The following is an 18,899-nucleotide window of genomic DNA, read 5'->3' as shown; positions in this document are numbered from 1 at the left end:
TTATAAGAACTCCTTTTATTCTAGCAGTTTACTCACTTTTGGCCGTTGGTCTTTATTTATAGTATAACTTGAGAGTGCTAGAGGCCAGGGGGGAAAAGAAGTTGCTATTTAATTAATTAATGAATTCATTTTACTGATTTTTGTTTTTTATTAGTACATGTTCATAGCTCATAAGGACCACACACATCATGAGGAGCTGACACACACACAAAACACATCTTAATTCCTTTTACATCCCTTTTCCCTTCTGGCCCTCTCCTGTTTTATATTATCTTAAAGAGGACAGGAAGTTTTATTTTATTTCTTTAAATTAATTAATCATATTGCTGCATTTTAGGTCTACATAATGATCACACACATCGTAGGTAGTTTGTACCTCTACGGGATACCACTTGGTTCTTTTTCTCGCCACTCTGCCCCCTTCAACCACTCTTCCTCTTCTTATTTACAAAGGATTTATTTCCATTTTTTTCTTATCTTCTTTTTTTCTTTTTCCGTTCTTTCCTTCCTACCTCCCCACCCTAGTTCCCTTTCACATTAGAACATTTTCTTTTCACAATACCTACTAACATTTTGGGCCCTATTTTCACTTTTGGTTTCTCACAATAGAAAAATAATACAGTATTTGTATGTGTGTCCAGTTTATTTCACTTAAAAGTGTGATTTCCGTGTGCATCATTATGGAATGTCTCAAGCTTATCCTTCTTTAAGGCAGAGTAGAATTCTATGGTATACGAAAAACCAGACATTATCTTTATCCATTCATCTGCTGATCAGCATTTGGGCTGTTGCCAAGACTTAGCTATTATGAACTGTGCCACTAAAAACATGAGGGTGCAGATTTCACTGTGGTTATGATACTTTTTAATTCTTTCAGAAAGATGTGAAGAAGAAGGGACAGCTGACTGGAATGGAACCTCTAGTCTAGGTTTTTATTGTTTCTGTGGGGATTTTTGGTTTTTTTCTTTTTGAGGACTCTCCAAACTGATTCCACAGTGGTTGCACCAGTCTACACTCCCATCAACAGTAGAGAAAAGTGCCTTTTCCTCCACAGCCTGGAGAATAGGAAATTTATACATGCATGATTGTGTATGCAGTGAATTTCTCTGCTAATTCTTTTAGGGCCCAACATAAAGTTTAGGGAGGAGCATACAGTTTGGTACTAATAGAGTTCTTGTTCTAGCCATGTGAACGTCTTACCTATTTAACTTTTTTTTTTTTTTTCCTGCTGAGCTTTATTCCAGAGGGGCTCCATCCTTCTTGGCAGCTGCCTTCCTCATGGCAGCCAGCACGTTGTTCAGCTCCTCATGCTTCCTCTTGGCAGGGATTGCATCCTCACCCTTTGCTTGATAAACTTGAGGACATGCTTGTCCTTGAAGATCTTGAGCAGCCCCACGGCTCACTGCTCAGAGGGGGCGAAGCCACACACCTTCCAGATCATGTCCCGCACAAACTTGGTGTGTTTGGTGAGGCATCCACGACGGTGGCTGTGCCTCAGTTTGCTCACATTCTTAGTCACCTTGTGGCCCTTGCTGAGGCCCTGGGGTAGCACAGGGCCATGGCTACTGTTGTTCAATGCTGCTAGAGCGGAAGCACAGCTACTGGAGATTTCGGTCCATACTCAGCTGGCTCCAAGGGAGAATGGCACAACCTTTTATGGTGGTGGCAAAGAGCAGAGAGAAGTTGTAATCTAAATATTTTCAATTGTAATAACAATCTATAAATTTTAAAAAATCATAGAAAGATGACCTGCTCTCAGAAAAAGTTTCCACAATTTTTTGATACCTATCATTTAAGTACAACTAGCTGAAAACATTTATTATGGAAATTTCCTAGTGATAAATATTTAATGTATAGTTAATGCTATGTATTTAATGAAATTTTACTGAGTGCAGTGTATAAGTCAAAATAGAAGACAATATAATTTAGTATTCTAAGCTGTATAAGTGTGTCAAATAGAGTTATTGACAAAACAGGGAGAAGGACAGTTTCAGATGTATACATGAGTTAAATGAAATAAACCAATAAAAATATTGCTTCTTATAGAATGTCACTCTTATTCTTTTTTTTTTTCAATTCAAGTATTTAATAGCACTGATAGAAACACGCGAGGGGGGATCTCTGTTGCCAGCCAGTTCTCACTCGGGTCACTCATTCATTATGTGACAAAAGTTCACTTTGGAAGCAATTCGCTTGGCTTAAGACGTCACATTTTTATAATGTGTAGCAATTAAGGGTCTTTGTTTTGCTAAATCAAGAAACTGAATGTGTTCAAATTTTGAGGAAGGTTTTTTGGGGGAAGGGATTTAATTGAGACTGAGAGGAGAGAGAGAAAAGAAAGAAATTGGGAGATAGAAAAGGAAGAAGATAGAAGGGAATGAAGGGGCAGGAGAGTAGGGAGAAGAGAAATAAAAGAAGAAAAAGATATGAGCTGTATTTTTGCTTTCAATTAACTCTCCTATTAGGAAGCCTGAGAAAAAAGATTGAAAGATCCATCGCCTGCTGAGATTGGAAGATTGTGAGCGCTGTTCACATAAAATGCTCTGACAACCCTATAAATTTAGTAAGAGGGTTTAAAATAAAGGAAATTAGATTTTTATCCAAACTAATTGCAGTTTTCAGACAACGAAAGACTTGACATCCTTCAGCCTTTTTTCCCTTTGTTGATTGTTGTGAATGTCAGGACATGACGCTTCCTGGCCAGCCTCATATATTGTACTCAACAATATTCTACAAGTACATTGAATAAATGTTTCACTGGGTATTACATATAGATAACATTAACATTTAATAATCTTAATTGTATTTTTATTCATAATTAGGGTCAATTTGATTGTATTTAAATCATTAATAATTATGACATACTCGGAGGTCACCATAGGGACTGAGGACAAATTCCTGTACCCTTAAGATGTTACTCCCTAAAAAAAAAAGATGTTACTCCCTGAAAGCACGGGTCTTGTGTTTTCTTTTGATGTAATCAGGAACCTAAAAGCATTTTTGCTAAATATTGTGACCCTTCACTTGGGTTCACAGATTTTCAATAGGTAACTAAAAGCAGAACAAAGTTTGACCTTCATTTTGTAAAACTCTGGGTCAAATCCTGTCTCAGCTCTGCATATATTGTTAGTCATTCAGGGAATGTCTGTCTAAAAGTTGACAAAACAAGGCTTGTTACCAGCAATGGCCATGACTCATCCACATGGCTGACACTGACAAAGGATCTACAAACTGTGGTGCAGGGTTTCAGGGTAAATCCTGAGGGGATGTGACTTACCTTGGCAGATACTAAAGTTACACTTCTTGTTATATAGGTCTTGCTTTATCTTGGTCTTAACCATCCAGCAGAAAAGTATAATAAAGAGGCATGAAAACTAAAGCCATACTAATATGCTGAGCTGTAAAAGGCTCAAGTCAAAAACTTCTGACATTGCCAGTGCTACAGATAACTGGCTACTATTGTGGACTACTGAAATATATTGGATTATTTCGCTGAATTCACACACCTACAATATTTAAATGGCAATGGAACACCCATCTCTGACAAAACTAAACAAAAAAGGGGATACAAATGAAGGACCATTCTGTATCTGTATATACAAATTAATTATGATCTCACAATAAGAAATACAGCAGCAGAAGCATTCAGAAGATAAATTCAAGAGAAGAAAAAAGGGGCTGGGGAGATGGCTCAGTGAAATAAGTGCTTCCCTGGCAAGTGCAAGGGCCTGAGTTCAACTCCTGGTTCTGCCCAAAAAAAAAAAAAAAAAAAAAAAAAAAGAGAGAGAGAGAAGAAAAGAAAAGAAGCAAAAGAGGAAAAAACTGTTTTCCTACTAACTGTCTTTATTACCTTAATTATAAGCTTTCTATGATCTGGGATAACACAATATTAAATGTGAAATAGTCAAAACTTATTTATCAAGGCCCACAGAGACCTTTGATTTCATCCTTCTAACCCTTTTACAATTACTTTAGATCCCTTCATGTCTCCTACATGGAAAATCCCAACCCATTAAAGTTCCCTTTTTTAGGGGCTGGAGAGATAGCTCTACATTCACAAGGAACCGGGTTCAATCTCTAGTACCACATGCCATGCTGGCCCTAAGCTGCATAGCAAGACCCTGTACCAAATAAATAAATAAAAAGAAAAACCTTTAAATTTTCTGTTCTAACCCCCTATCTCTTTTCCAGTAACTACCACCACTCCATTGCCTAAACCTTTAGGAAATAAAAAAAGAAAGGCTTGGTAATTTATATGTGAACACAAATTACATATTACCCTTCAAAAAAAAGCAAGTTAAACCTAATTCTATTTGTGGAATGAAAATCTTTCCCCTATAAAAAAATTTCATGTGTCAACAAAATTATGAGGAAGTGCTAGTAGTGAAACAAGGACCCAAACTCCATAGGCAACTGTTTAAAATATTCAGTCACTTGACTATAGACTGAGAGTGAGTCACATTAGAAAGATCTGGGAGACTTAGATAAGGAAACGCAACCAACATTGGGAGCGACACTGGGAGTTAACCAATCAAAAACAACAGATTACAGCAAGACAACTCAGCAGTCTAAGCACTTGCCTAAGCAGTGATTGTTCTATCCCTGGTACTACATGTCACACTGGACCCAACCCTGGGGTGTGCTGAGCTGGCCACTGAGACCAGGCATGGTGGTGCACTCCTGTAATCCCAGTGCAGGGGAGGCTGAAAACAGGAGGACCACTACGAGTCCAAGCTGTGTAGTGAGACCCTGTACCTAATACACACACAAAAAGAAAAAAAGTCATACAATTGTGCTATGAATACATGCTACTGTTGTTAATTGTATTAATTCAACCTACTTGCAAAATTCTGTTTGCCTCCTGAGACTGCTTCTGGACAGGAACTCTGACAAAATACAGTGCTTCTAGAGAAAGACTACCACAATGAGAGGGGATCTGACATTGTCACGTGGAACCTTTTTAGGACCACAGTATCCTGCAAATTTCAGGCTCTTGATGTGAGAGGAATGATGCTTATCTGTCAACAACTTCTCTCCACCGTACGGAAGAGACTAGATTTATGCTACATAGTTTCACAAAAACAATTTTTGAAAATCAATGTAAAAGTGTATAGAGTCTAACTTTAAGTTCAAGATTAAAATCCTCCCAATTATAAAAGTGAGAAGACAAATATACCCAAAATATTTCTCCACCTGTCTCCTATTTAGCTCTGAAGACATCACTTGCATTCCAAGGCTTCTGTTCACACTCTGACCCCCATAGCTGGCTCCCTTACTAAAACCCACTTGCCTGCTATAATCAACTCATGCCATCTTTTCTTTGTGTGTTTTGTTTTGTTTTGTTTTGTTTTGTTTTGTTTTGTTTTGTTTTGTTTTGTTTTGTTTTGGTGGAACTGGGGATTGAACTCAGGCCCTTGCACTTGCCAGGCAAGTGCTTATTCCACTGAGCCATCTCCCCAGCCCCTCCTCTTTTCTTTGTGAAGGTTGAATCACACTCATTGTGACATTCATCATCACTTATTGTGAAGGACATGTAATTCGGCAACCATGTTAGCATATATGATCTTATAATTTTATTATTTTTTATTAATTTTAATGAGAAAGAAATTTCAAGGAGACAGTTTCAAAATAGGTTAGTAGGACAGTTACAATAATTAATACATTGCATATTGTTGTCATTGTAATGGTTATTCATAGTTCAAGATGAAGACGTGATATCTTGTCTAAACACTATTAGTACAAATCTTTCTTCTCATTGAACTAAAAGTAGCTTTATATCTATAGAATTTTGTATATAGAGATACATATTTTTTTCATTACAAAATGGTCTTCCATTTATATCCCCCTTTTTTGTTTTGTGTAAAAATGTGTAATTGTTTTTTCACGTTCTACAGGGATTTAAATTTTAGAATATCAAAAACTATTAGAAAATACCTATTCCATGTTATGTCTAAGGCATTTGATATTCAGAAAGATAATGATGTTGAGCTCAGTTGCCTCTGTTATAGGGTAATAATATAATTAATCTCTCTTCTGGATGGTTAACAACTTAAGTATGCAGACCAAAAATTAGAGAAAAAGAAGGGCTACAAAGATAGCCAATATTTTGGCCCTAGCCCTTCAAGGTCTGTGAAGACTCAGGACATACGCAAACCTGTGCTGTAACATCCTGTAACTCAGTAATGTTCCAAAGTTTCTGATCAAGAGGATTGGGGGCCACAGAGCAACATGATCAATGATGTATAGTGTGCCCAAGGAGAGACACCTAGACAGAAAACATTCTGTCAGGCTTCCACAGAGAGCAAATTAGTCAAGCAGTGGCTATGACTCATCCTCATGGCTGACACACGCAAAAGCTCTACAAGCTGCTCTACATGGTTTCAGGGTAAATCCGGAGGGGATTTGACTGACCTTGTCAGATACAAAAGTTACATTTTTAGCTATATAGGTCTTGATTTATCTTGGTCTTAACCATCTAGCAGAAAAGTATAACCATGAGGTACAAAAAGTAATGTCATATTAATGTGCTGAGCTGTAAAAGGCTCAAGTCAACAACTTCTGACATTGCCAGTTCTGCTAATAACTCAGTACTATTATGAACTCCTGAATTATATTGGGTTCATTTGCTGAATTCAAGCACCTACAATATTTGAATGGCAATGGAACACCCATCTCTGACAAAACATAGTCTTATAATTTTGAAAGTATTTAAAAACTAGTAATGTAGACTTACCTTTGTAGCATATTCAGATACTTGTTCAAAACAGGTACTTTATAAGCACTTGATTACTTCCTGAAACTTCACACCTGCAGTCTACTCTTGTCCTATATTATATTAAATTTCTTAGAGGGAAGCCCTATCGGCTTTGAATTTCTAGCACCTAGTTGAAATCCTAATACATAAATAAATGTTTATTGAATAAATCAATGGTAGTGAATTTTTTAAAATAACGATTGAAAGGATATTCCTATTACATAAAATTAAACTTTTAAAATGAACAATTCAGCAGTGTTTAATGCAGTCATAATGTTGTACAACCACCACCTCTATCTACTTTCAAGACATTTATATCACTGTAACGTAAAATGTAGGACAGTTTTTCCCCATCGTCCTCCTGGTCCCTAGTCTCTGTCAGTATTTATTCTATCTTCTTGTATTATTCTGAGTATTTCCTACAAGGGAAATCACGTGTGTTGCCTTCTCTGTTGTTTTCAAGGTTTATCTGCGTGGTTGCCCTTGTAGTACTTCAGCTTTTATAACTGAATAATATTCCATCTCATGTACATACTACAATGTCTTCATTCATTTTATCAAGTTACAGACATTTAAGAAGTTTTCCACTTTTACCTATTGTGAATAGTGATATCACAAACATGCATGCACATGTTCTTGGTTAAGTATCTGCTTTTATTTTTAGACTATATCCCTAAGAGTGGAATGTGGGTGTTGAAATCATATTTCTAAAGTTACCTTTGGAGGAACAGCCAAAATATTTCCCACCATGACTGTACCACATTTTATCCCAACAGTTTATGAGGAAGAATGAGCATTCCAATTTCTCCACATCCTTGCCAATACTTCCTTCTATTTTTTTTTGTTATAGCCATACAAATGCATGTGAAGTGGATGGTGGGTTTTAAAACACTAAACTGTTTTGAACACATCTATAACACCTTCAGACGTGATGTTACTCCTACACTAAAAAAGCTTAGATTTCAGAGTTTCTCACTGTGTTCATAACAATCTTAACTTTTTTCAAAGGATCTAAAAGCTATCTACATTCCCAGAACCATAAAACATGAATTTCCTGTGCATATAAGCAAATTGAAGTACCTGTTGGTCATGAGTAGGGCAGCGACAAGTGCCCATCTCTAGCTGTGGCACTGTGATCTTTTGCCTCCATCATCACTACCTCGTACTTAAAGCCTTTCGACCATCAATATCTTACTACCTGAGTGAGAAGTTTAGAAGTCTGGTATTACAGATAACAAGGCAGAAGCCATAATTGACCCTAGCTTTTCACTCATTGTAAAACACTCTGGGTTCATGTTATTCCTGGAAAGGCAACTATAAGCCTCTCTTTCCAAAAGTATAATGCATAGTTTCTTAATATCAAATTAAGAAAAACAGATCCATTAGATAGCTGCAATACTTTAAAGATGTAGCCATTTTTTGCATGGTTTTTATGGTTTGCTTAGAACGAATAGGATTCTGTCGTAGTCCCTAAAAGGAATCAGTTGTAGATGTAAATTTATTCTATAGAAGTCCCTGATTTACATGAAAACTTGTGATGAATATGCAGGATCTGCAGTGACTACAAATAGCAAGCGCCCTAAACCATGTCACATGATTTATGAGTAAATTTTACAGCCATACGCTATTATATCCTTCAGAAACTAGAGTAGTTGAATCAAATATTCAGTATAATACAGTAGTTGACAGACTATACAAATTATTTGCACAAAAGCATGGCAAGTAATTTTGACTGTAAAATTTGATGAAAATATTCATCAGCAAAGTGGTCCATCCCTGTTTAAAAGCTTTGGAAATTTATATTACAGTACCATATGATATTGTTAGTTTTCAATATTATCCCCTTGAAAATTCTAAAGTATTTTCTTATAGTTTATTACATTATTCTCCTGTGTAAAATATTAGTTTTAACTTACAGATAAACAAATTAAGATTCAGTAAGTCATATCAGTTGAGTTACTCATTCAGTTTATTTTTTCATAGTAATTATTTTATTTTTTCTTTTTTAAATTTAATTTGAAGAATGAAAACAAGCATAAACAAATACAACAAATGACAGAAACAGGTTAACATACAACAATACATATCTTACAGATTTTCAAAACAGGGATATAGGGGCTGGCGAAATAGCTCAGTAGAATAAGTGCTTGCCTGGCAAGCGCAAGGGCATGAGTTCAACCCCTGGTTCCACCAAAAAAAATAACAAAAAAAAAAAGGATAGCTAATTAACCATGGTTCTTATGTTATCTATTTTTTTCTCATTTTAATGACAAAAAGATAAAACAACAATGAACCACTTTCAAGACAGGTTAGTATGACAGTTTAAAAAATTAGCATATTGCATATTTTTGTCTTCCAAGTAGTTATTCAGAGGACAAGATAGAGACATGATGTCTTGTCTAAGCAATATTAGTACACAACTTTCCTCTCAATGAGCTAAGAGAAAGTAACTGGACATACACATATATACTTTCACACACACACAGAGAGACAAAAATATGGTCCTTTATTTATATCCCCTTTTTTTGTTTTGTTTTGTCAAAGACAGAAGTTCTGAAGTTTTCATTTTAATGACAAAAAAGATAAAACAATAATGAAACTTTTCAAGACAGGTTAGTATGACAGTTAAAAAAATTAGCATATTGCATATTTTTGTCTTCCAAGTAGTTATTCAGAGGACAAGATAGAGACATGATTGTTGTTAGAGAAGCTGTATTTGGAGACGTCTTTAAAGGGTTGTTTCATACTTGATGCCAGATCAAAAATTGTACGTACTTGAATTTCAGCAATATAACACAATATACCCCAATAGTCCATAATAGTAGTGGGTTATCAGCAAAATTGGCAATTGTCTGAACTGGTCGATGTGAGGCTTTTTTCAACTCAGCATATTAATATAGCTTTACTTTTATGCCTTGTGGTTAAACTTTTTTGCTGAGTGGTTAAAACCAAGTTAAAGCAAGACCTATATAACTCAAAGTTTAATGTTTGCTACTTGACAAGATCAGTCAAATCCTCTCAGGATTTACCCTGGAACCATGTAAAGTACCTTGTGAGTTTTTGGTCAGTGTCAGCCATCTGGATGAGTCATGGCCATTGCTTTACCATTTTGCTATCAGTGAAAGCCAGAGAGAATTTTTCTCTCTAGGTGATTCTCCTTTGGCACACTATACATCATCACTCACTTTCCTCTGTGGCTCCATAATCTCCTTGGTCATAAAATTTGGGACACCACGGAGTTACAGATTGTAACAGAGATGCACTTATGTCCTGAATCTTCACTGAACTTGAAGGGCTAGGGCCAAAATATTGGCTATTCTTGTAGCCCCTCTACTTCTCCAATTTTTGGTCTGCCAACTTTAGTTGTTAAACATCCACAAGAGAAGCTTAATAATAAAATTGTAATAGAGGCAGTTGGGCTTAACAACACTATCTGTATGTATATCAAACACCTTAGACATAACTGATTTAGTTATGTAGTCTCCACACTGATTTCCATAATGGTTGTACCAGTCTACATTCCCGTCAGCAGTAGAAAAGTGTTCCTTTTTCCCCACAGGCTCTCCAACATTTGTTGTTGGTTCATTTCTTTATGGTAACCATTCTTTCTGGGGTGAGATGGTATCTCAGTGTTGTTTTAATTTGCATTTCACTAATGGCTAGTGATGTGGAGCATTTTTTTCATGTATTTATTTGCTTCTGATATTTCTTCCTCTGAGAAGTATGTGTTCATCTCAGAAGCCCATTTTTGGATTAGGTCTTTAAATTCGGGGGCCCTAATTTTTTTTAGTTCTTTATAAATTCTAAACAGAAGAATGGGAAAGAATGGAAATGGAAAAGAATGGAAATGCTATTTTCCAACAACCATAGATATTCTAAACTTTACATCCCTACAGAATGTGGGAAAAAAAAACAATTACACATTTTCACACAGAAATTTAGAAACCTTATACAACATTGTAGCAGGACAGTCCTGTGACATTTTTTTCTTGTCTCTTATTTTCTTTTATTACCTTTTTTATTAATTTTATTAAGAAACAAATTGCAATGAGACAGTTTCAAAACCAATTAGTGAGACATTTCAATAATCAATACAATGCATATTGTTGTCTTTGTAGTGGTTATTCATAGTACAAGATGCAGACATGATATCCTGTCCAAACACTATTAGTACAAATCTTTCTTCTCATGGAATTAAGACAAAGTAGTTGTATATCTATCCTAACTATTTTGTATATACAGATACAAAATAATCTTTAATTTGTATCCCTTTTTTTGTTTAGTTTTGTCAGAGATGGGTATGCCATTGCCATTTAAATATTGTAGGTATGTGAATTCAGCAAAATAATCCAATATACTCCAGTAGTCCATAATAGTAGTGGGTTATCATAGGACTGGCAATCTCAGAAGTTGTTGACTTGGTACCTTTTTTTTTTTACAAACATTTACTTTAAAGAGATTATAGCAATAATCAATATGACATTAGAAACAGTACACATTTAGAAAACCATAATGATAGTAATTTCAAGCTTGATTTTAGTATTACACATTGCTATCCTCAGTGCAGTTGTTCAGTTCTCAGATGTCATCATATATAGTTAGTCAGGGTGGGAATTTTATCCATTAACTGCTATTTTCAAGCACATGATGGATACTCTTAGGACTGTTGCCTTAAACATCTTGTTTATATAAATGTGTGGTTTTGCCCTCACTGTATTTCCTAACTTTTCTCCTTGCTCTCTCTTCATTGTTTACTCCTTACATTGCTTTCCATTTAACTATGTCATACCTTTCAATTATTATTTCTTCTTTTAAGTTCTTATACTAGGAAGACAATACAATACTTACACATGTGGGGCTGGTTTCTTTCACTTATGAGTATATCTTCAAGTTGCATCCACATGTATATGAAGGCTTTGAGTTTATTTTTCTTTATAGCTGAATAAGACTCCATTGTATAAAAACACCACATCTTTTTCATCCATTCCTCCAGTGATGGGCATTTTGGTTGTTCACAGGATTTGGCTATCACAAATTGTGCTGCTTTAAACATAGATGCACATATATCACTATGATATGATGTTTTCAGAGATTTTAGAAAATTCCCAGAAGAGGAATAGCTGGATTGAATGGGATTTCCAGTCCTAGTTTTTGAGAAGTCTCCACACTGATTTCCATAATGGTTGTACCAGTCTACATTCCCACCAGCAGTGGAGAAGGGTTCCTTTTTCCCCACAGCCTCTCCAACATTTGTTGTTGGTTGATTTCTTTATGATAGCCATTCTTTCTGGGGTGAGATGATATCTCAATGTTGTTTTAATTTGCATTTCATGAATGGCTAGTGATGTGGAGCATATTTTCATGTATTTATTTGCTTCTTAGATTTCTTCCTCTGAGAAGTGTTTATTAGTTAAGATTTTTCCCCAATTTGTGAGTTTCATTTCACTCTGTTGGTAATCTCTTTGATGTGCAAAAACTTCTCAATAAGAGGAGGTCCCAGTTTTTAATCCTTTCAAGTAATTTCTGTGCAGTTTCATTTTTGTTCAGAACTTTTTCCATACCCTTATGTCTTTGAGATTTCCACCTACTTTCTCTTCTAGGAAATTCAGTGCTTCTGTTTTCATGTTTAGATCTTTAATCCATTTTGATTTTAGTTTAGTGCATGGTGATAGACCTGGGTCAAGTTTCAGTTTGTGGCATGTTCAGAGCTAGTTTTTCCAGCACCATTTGCTACAGAGACTATCTTACTTCAATAACACATGTGTGGTCCTTTTGTCAAATATAAGATGTCTGAGTGTGTTTGTGGTTGCATCTGAATCTTCTTTCTTTTTTTTTTTTTTTTTTTTTTCGGAATCAGGGATTGAACTCAGGCCCTTACACTTGTCAGGGAAGCACTTATTCTACTGAGCCATCTCCCCGGCCCCCACATCTGAATCTTCTAATCTATCTCATTGATCCTCAGGTCCATTTTTGGCCAATACCATGCTGATTTTATCACAGTAGCTTTGTAGTATAATTTCAAGTCAGGAATTTTAATTTTTCCTGTCTTGTCTTTGTTGCCCAGGATTGCCTTTGCTATTCTAGGTTTTTCTTGGTTCCAAATAAATTTTAGGAATGATTTCTCTAAGTCTGTGAGGTATGTTGGTGGTATTTTGATAGAGATTGCATTAAATTGGTATAACAATTTTAGGAGTATGGCCATCTTCACAATGTTGGTTCTCCCTACCTAGGACCAGGGAATATCTTTCCATTTTCTGCTATCCTCTATGATCACTTTTTTCAGAGTACTATAATTTTCATTGAATAGATCTTTGACTTCTTTAGTTAGATTAATTCCCAGGTATTTCATTTTCCATGGTTTTCTTGTAAAAGGTATTGTTTCTCTAATTTTTCTTTCATTGTGTTTATTATCTGTGTAGAAGAATGCTATTGATTTTGGGTATTGACTTTGTATCCTGTTATGCTACTGAATTTGTTAGTTAATTCTAGTAACTTCTTGGTGGAGTTTTTTGGGTCTTCCAAATAGAGTATCATGTCATCTGCAAATAATGATAGTTTAACTTCTTCTTTACCTATTCTTATTCCTTTATTTCTCTCTCGTCTCATGGCTTTAGCTAATGATCCAGAACTACATTCAATAGGAGTGGTAATAGAAGACATCCTTGTCCTGTTCCTTATGTGAGGGTAAAAGATTTCAGTTTTTCCCCATTTAGAATTATGATATCAGTTGGATTGTCATACATAGTTTTTATCAGATTGAAGTAGAGGCCATCTATTCCAATTTTCTGTAGGACTTTGAACATGAATGAGTGTTGGACTTTGTCAAAAGCCTTTTCTGCATCAATTGAGATAATTGTGTGGTTTTTGGATTTGGCTCTATTGATATAGTATATTACATTTATAGATTTGCATATATTGAACCATCCTTCCATCCCTGGGATAAATCCTACCTAGTCATGGTGTATAATCTTCTAGATGATTTGTTGTATTCCATTTGCTAGGATTTTACTGAGAATTTTTGCAACTATGTTCATGAAGGAGATTGGCCTGTAGGTCTCTTTTTTAGTTGCATCTTTCTCTGGTTTTGGTATCAGTATCATACTTCCAAAAAAAAAAAAAGGTATAATACTTGCCTTCAGCAATGATTTTGTGAGAATCATTTCCTTTTCAATTTCGTTGAAGAGTTTGAGGAGTATAGGGATTATATCTTCTGTAAATTTCTTGTAGAATTCAGCTGTGAATCCATCAGGACCAGGAGTTTTCTTTGTTTGTAGGGTTTTTATTACATTTTGTATTTCATTGGCTATTATTGGATTATTGAGAGTTCTTATACCTAACTTGATTCAGTTTTGGTAATTTGTACCTTTCTAGAAATCTGTCCATTTCTTCTGTGTCTTTGATTCTGTAGGAGCAAAGCCTATTGATGATCTTCTGAATTTCCACAGGATCTGTGGTCATTTCAGCCTTTTCATTCCTTATTGCTTAAATTTGAGTTTTTTCTTTCCTCTTTTTGATGAGGTTGGCTTATCAATTTTGTTTAATCTTTCAGAGAAACAGCTTTTTGTTTCTTCAATTACTTGTATCGTTTTCTTTGTATCAATTACATTAATTTATACTCTTGTGTTTAAAATTCATCCCACCTTTGGGCTTTGGGTTTGGTTTGTTCTTCTTTTTCCACACATTTGAGGTGCAGCATTAGAGTATTCATTTGATTCCATTCTGTTTTCCTAATGTGTGAGTTCACAGCTATTAATTTCACTCTAAGAAATGTTTTCATTGCAGCCCATAAATTTTGATAAGTTTTTCCTGAGTTTTCATTGAATTTTAGATATTGTTTAATTTCCTCTGTAACACATTGGTCACTGAGGAGGGTGTTGTTCAATTTCCATGTATTTATGGGGTTTTTCTGAATTCTTTTGTCATTTATTTCCAGTTTCATTGCACTATGGTCAGATAATATGCGTGGGATAATTTCTGCTTTCTTGCATATACTTAAGCATGACCTAAAATGGACTATTATGTGATCTCTTTTAGAGAATTTCCCATGTTACAGTTGAAAAATGTGTATTCAGATGGGGAACATTCTGTATATGTCCACTAAGTCCATTTGTTCCAAGCTCTGGTTCAGTTCTGCTATTTCTTTGCTAATTTTCTGTGTACTTTATCTGTCTTTTTGGGATAAGGGGGTTTAAGGTTTCTTGTTAAGATTGAGGTATTGGATATTAGCCTTTTCATGTCAACTAGGTTTTATCTTATATAGTTGGGTGGTCCTGTGTTTGGTGATACATATTTATGAATGTTACCTCTTCCCCTTGTACTTTTTCCCTAACCAGTATGTAGTGGCCTTCTTTATTTCTTTTGATCACTCTTAGTTGAGGTTCAGACTCTCTGCAAGCAGGATTGCTACCCCTGCTTTTTTCTGAGGTGCTGGGGCACATATTATTTATTGTTTTCCACCCTTTGACTTTCAGCCTATGAATTTCCTCATGAGTTAAGTGTGTTTCTTGTATATAGCAAATTGTTGGACTTTGCTTCCCAATCCACTCTGCCAGTCCATTTCTTTTAAATGGTGAATTGAGTATATTTACATTGATGATTATAATTTATATGCATTGACTTATGGTTGACATGTTATTTACCTGCTGTTATATACACCTTTTTCTCTTGCGTCTAATTGTTTGCCCTGTTTGGTGGGTTCTTTCCATTCTCATTCATGGGTTTCTGGTCATTTTGGTCTCTCTCTAGAATGTCTTGTGGTAGCCTATGTAGGGTTGGCTTTGACATCATGAAATTGTTTAGTGGTTCTTTGTCATGGAAGTATTTCACTTTCCCATCAAACTTGAAAGGGGGTTTTGCAGGGTATAGCAGTCTGGGCTGGAATTTCCTTTCATGGAGAACTTGAAGTACTTTGCTCCATGCTCTTCTTGATTTGAATGTTTGTGAAGAGAAATCTGCCATTATTCTGATGGATTTTCCTTTAAATGTGATCTATTCCTTTTCTGTAGTAGCTTTTAATATATTGTTCTTGGGCTGGATTTCTGGACACTTCATTATTATATGTCTGGGTGTGTTTTTAATTGGGTTGATGTTATTTGCAGTTCTATATGCTTCCATTACATCAATGTGAGATTGGTTCTCCATATTTGAGAAGTTTTCTGCTATTATTTCTGCCCATATTTTTTTACATCATGTATATTGACTCCTTCTTTCTCATTGATACCTATTAGTCTTATGTTGTTCATCTTTGCATTGTCTTGCAGATGTTGAATTATTTTCTCCTGCATCTTAGTTATTTTTAAGAAATCTATTCTTACCTTTTCACTAGCTGCAACGTTGTCTTCAAGATCTGAAACTCTGTCTTCACTTTCATTCAAATGGCTTTGCCACCTTGTGACTGAGGTTTTAATTTCCTGTACAACTGAATCTCTTTTATGCATTCCATTTCTTTCCTAAATTGTTCATGAAAGTATTCCATCATTTTTCTATTCTCCTTTATTTTTTATCAGTGTCTATTTTAGAAGCACTTAGTAATTCATTATATTTATCATTTCTTCTTTTCTTCAGTGATTATTTTTTATCTGACATCCTCTATAGCTTTTTACAGTTGTTTCTTTACTTCAGACGCTATTATTTCAGAGATTTCAGGAGTGTGGCTTTTAATTTCTTTGATGCTAGTATATCCTGCATTTGTTCTGGGTGGGCTCAGGGCCTGAGACTGCACTGTCTTCTGACCTTTGGTGTGGAGCCTTAGTGTTGTAGTTAGCTTAGCTCCTAGCAATATTATTATCCAAGGGAGATTATATGGCTAAGACAGTTGCATTTTTGTATTTACAGTACTGTAATTAGTGTCACTAATAATGGGTAGTGAGATTTAGCACTCAACAAACTTTTGTAATTGGTGGGTTTGTATTTTAGGCCATAAGAGCCAGTATCATGCATGTATAGCTAAGCAGATATAAAATTGGGAATTTGTATTTAAATCAGTTCCGCTGAGATCTGTCTGATCACTTCCCCTTGATATACCCAGAGACTTCCGGGCAAACTTTCACCCTGGTTACCTGTTGCCCTCTCTCTCAGTCAAGAGAGCGAGAGTGAGAACAAGATCAAGAACAAGAGAGAGAGGATACTCTAGTTGATCTGGGTTTAGCAGTGTGTCTCAGTTTATCAGGCCTGGATTTACTAAGTTTTATCTCATTCAGCTGGGCCTTGCTTGGGTCAGGCTGCTGTGCCTAGCTTCTTCCTGTTTCTGCCTGGGTTAGTGATTCTGTTATGCCCCACTGCTGAGCTGTTCTGCTCCTGGATTAATTGGCTGATTCTTGCTCCTAGCTGCTCTCCTAGGAGTTCCACTGCTGGGTTCCACACCAGGCCTAACCACTGGCTGGAGGTGGGAAATTCCAGCAGGACACAGGGCCTGGCCACTGGCTAGGGTCAGTCAGATGGTAAGTGGGTGGGTTTGGAACAGTCTGGTAGGCAGGCAGGAAGAAGTTCTGGTGGGACAGGGGATGGGGGAGGCTGGTTACTTATTCATTCAGTTTAAATCTTAACAAACTCATCTTCCAATGAAGATGTTGCTGTACATGACCCAAATAGCTACAATGTCACTAAGTTCTGTTCCATGTACTCTCTATATGCTCTATTCTTGAAAATATTTATTATAAGACCAGTTTGACCTCTTGAAATAAAAAATATTTACCTTTGAAAGACGAACAAGCATTAAGCCCTAATTATGTCCCTCTCTCTTTTGTAGCTCTTTTGTAATTTGTTTATAACCTATCACCCATTTGCATGGCTGACTTTGCAAGCAGACAGACTGGGCTGCAGTCAGTTCATCTGAAAAGAACACAATAAAGCCCAGCCAAGGGATTTTTGTGAGAATCATGTGTCATATTGGCATAGATAGTGGTCCAGAAAAATCAAGACTTCTTATCCTCAAGAAAAGAGAATGCCTACTTAAGCTTAGAAAATAGTGGAGCTCCTGTTAGCACTTTGTGAGTTTAAATTTTCAAGACTACTCTTATGGAACAATGGTTCTCAAGCTTTAATGTGCATCCAATCACTTAAAGAGCTTTTTAGATGCACATTTTGATTCAGTAGGCCTGGAGTGAGGGCCCTTCTCTGAGTGGCAGTCACAAACTCCATGCTTCTACCCAAGTACTCAAGATATAGCTAAGCTGGTGGCCTGCTACCAAGTAAAGAATCCTTTTTCTTAAACACTTAATCTATTTCCAAGGGATTTGTTTTATAATTTTCTTTTATTTTGATGAGTAAAAACAGCAAGAAAAACAAAAACAAAGACAGAAATAGGATAACATGACAATACACACATTACAGATTTTCAAAACAAGACTATCTGACCAACAGTGACTGATATATTATTTATTTTCAGCATCAAATCTGTTGCTCAGACTAACAGATATAGTTACGCAAGTTGGTACATATGATTGAATATTACCACGTTTCCAAGAATTCTCCCAAAAGATCTGAAAAGATCATATCATATGTACACCTGTGTTTATAGCAGCACAATTTGGGATAGCCAAATCTTGCAAACAACCAAAATGCCTATCACCTGAGGAATGGATGAAAAAGATGTGGTATTACTCAGCTATAAAGAAAAAAAAAAAGAAAAACAAACTGGAAGGCTTCATAGGTAAGTGAATGCAACTTGAGGCTATACTCATAAGTCAAATAAACCAAATCCACATGGGCAAATGTCTCCATACTGTAAGAACTCAAAAGAAGAAATAAAAACTGAAAGGTGTAACAGACACAGTTAAATGAAAAGAAACAGAACTTAAGGATTTAACAAAAGAGAGAGAAAGGAGAGAAGTTAGGAAATAAGGTAGGGGCAAAACCATACATGGATATTTACAAGATGGAGAAGGCAATAGTCCTAAGAAATTCCATCATGTTTTTGCAAATAACAGGTAATTGGCAGAATACATATTTTTTAAAGAAATACTACGGAAAGATCCCATGTATCCCTTACCCAGTTTCCTCCTGGTGATATCTGCCAAAAGGATAAAGACAGATGTCACAGCTCAGGTATTAACATGGTGAATCTACTAATTTTATTCATATTACCTCAGGTTTACTTGTGCTTAGTTCTCTCTCTCTCTCTCTCTCTCTCTCTCTCTCTCTCTCT

At 35.7% G+C, this 18,899-nt stretch overlaps 1 protein-coding gene and 1 pseudogene across 1 annotated transcript in view; both read left to right on the top strand.

Annotated features, from left to right (window-relative positions):
• The window catches only part of LOC101582261, an 11,062-nt pseudogene extending 10,134 nt beyond the window's left edge, over positions 1-928 (top strand).
• A 435-nt stretch (positions 929-1,363) lies between these two features.
• Positions 1,364-18,899, top strand: part of Cngb3 (cyclic nucleotide gated channel beta 3) — a 133,322-nt gene continuing 115,786 nt past the window's right edge. The window contains exon 1 of the mRNA XM_012517334.2: positions 1,364-1,497. Coding sequence (XP_012372788.1) covers positions 1,364-1,497 — 134 coding nt within the window. The remainder of the gene's footprint in view (positions 1,498-18,899) is intronic.

The sequence above is a fragment of the Octodon degus genome, unplaced genomic scaffold, assembly GCF_000260255.1.
Source record: "Octodon degus isolate 3935 unplaced genomic scaffold, OctDeg1.0 scaffold00165, whole genome shotgun sequence".
NCBI lineage: Eukaryota > Metazoa > Chordata > Mammalia > Rodentia > Octodontidae > Octodon > Octodon degus.
Note: the sequence above shows the minus strand (reverse complement) of the source record. Positions and strands in the feature narration are given on the sequence as shown.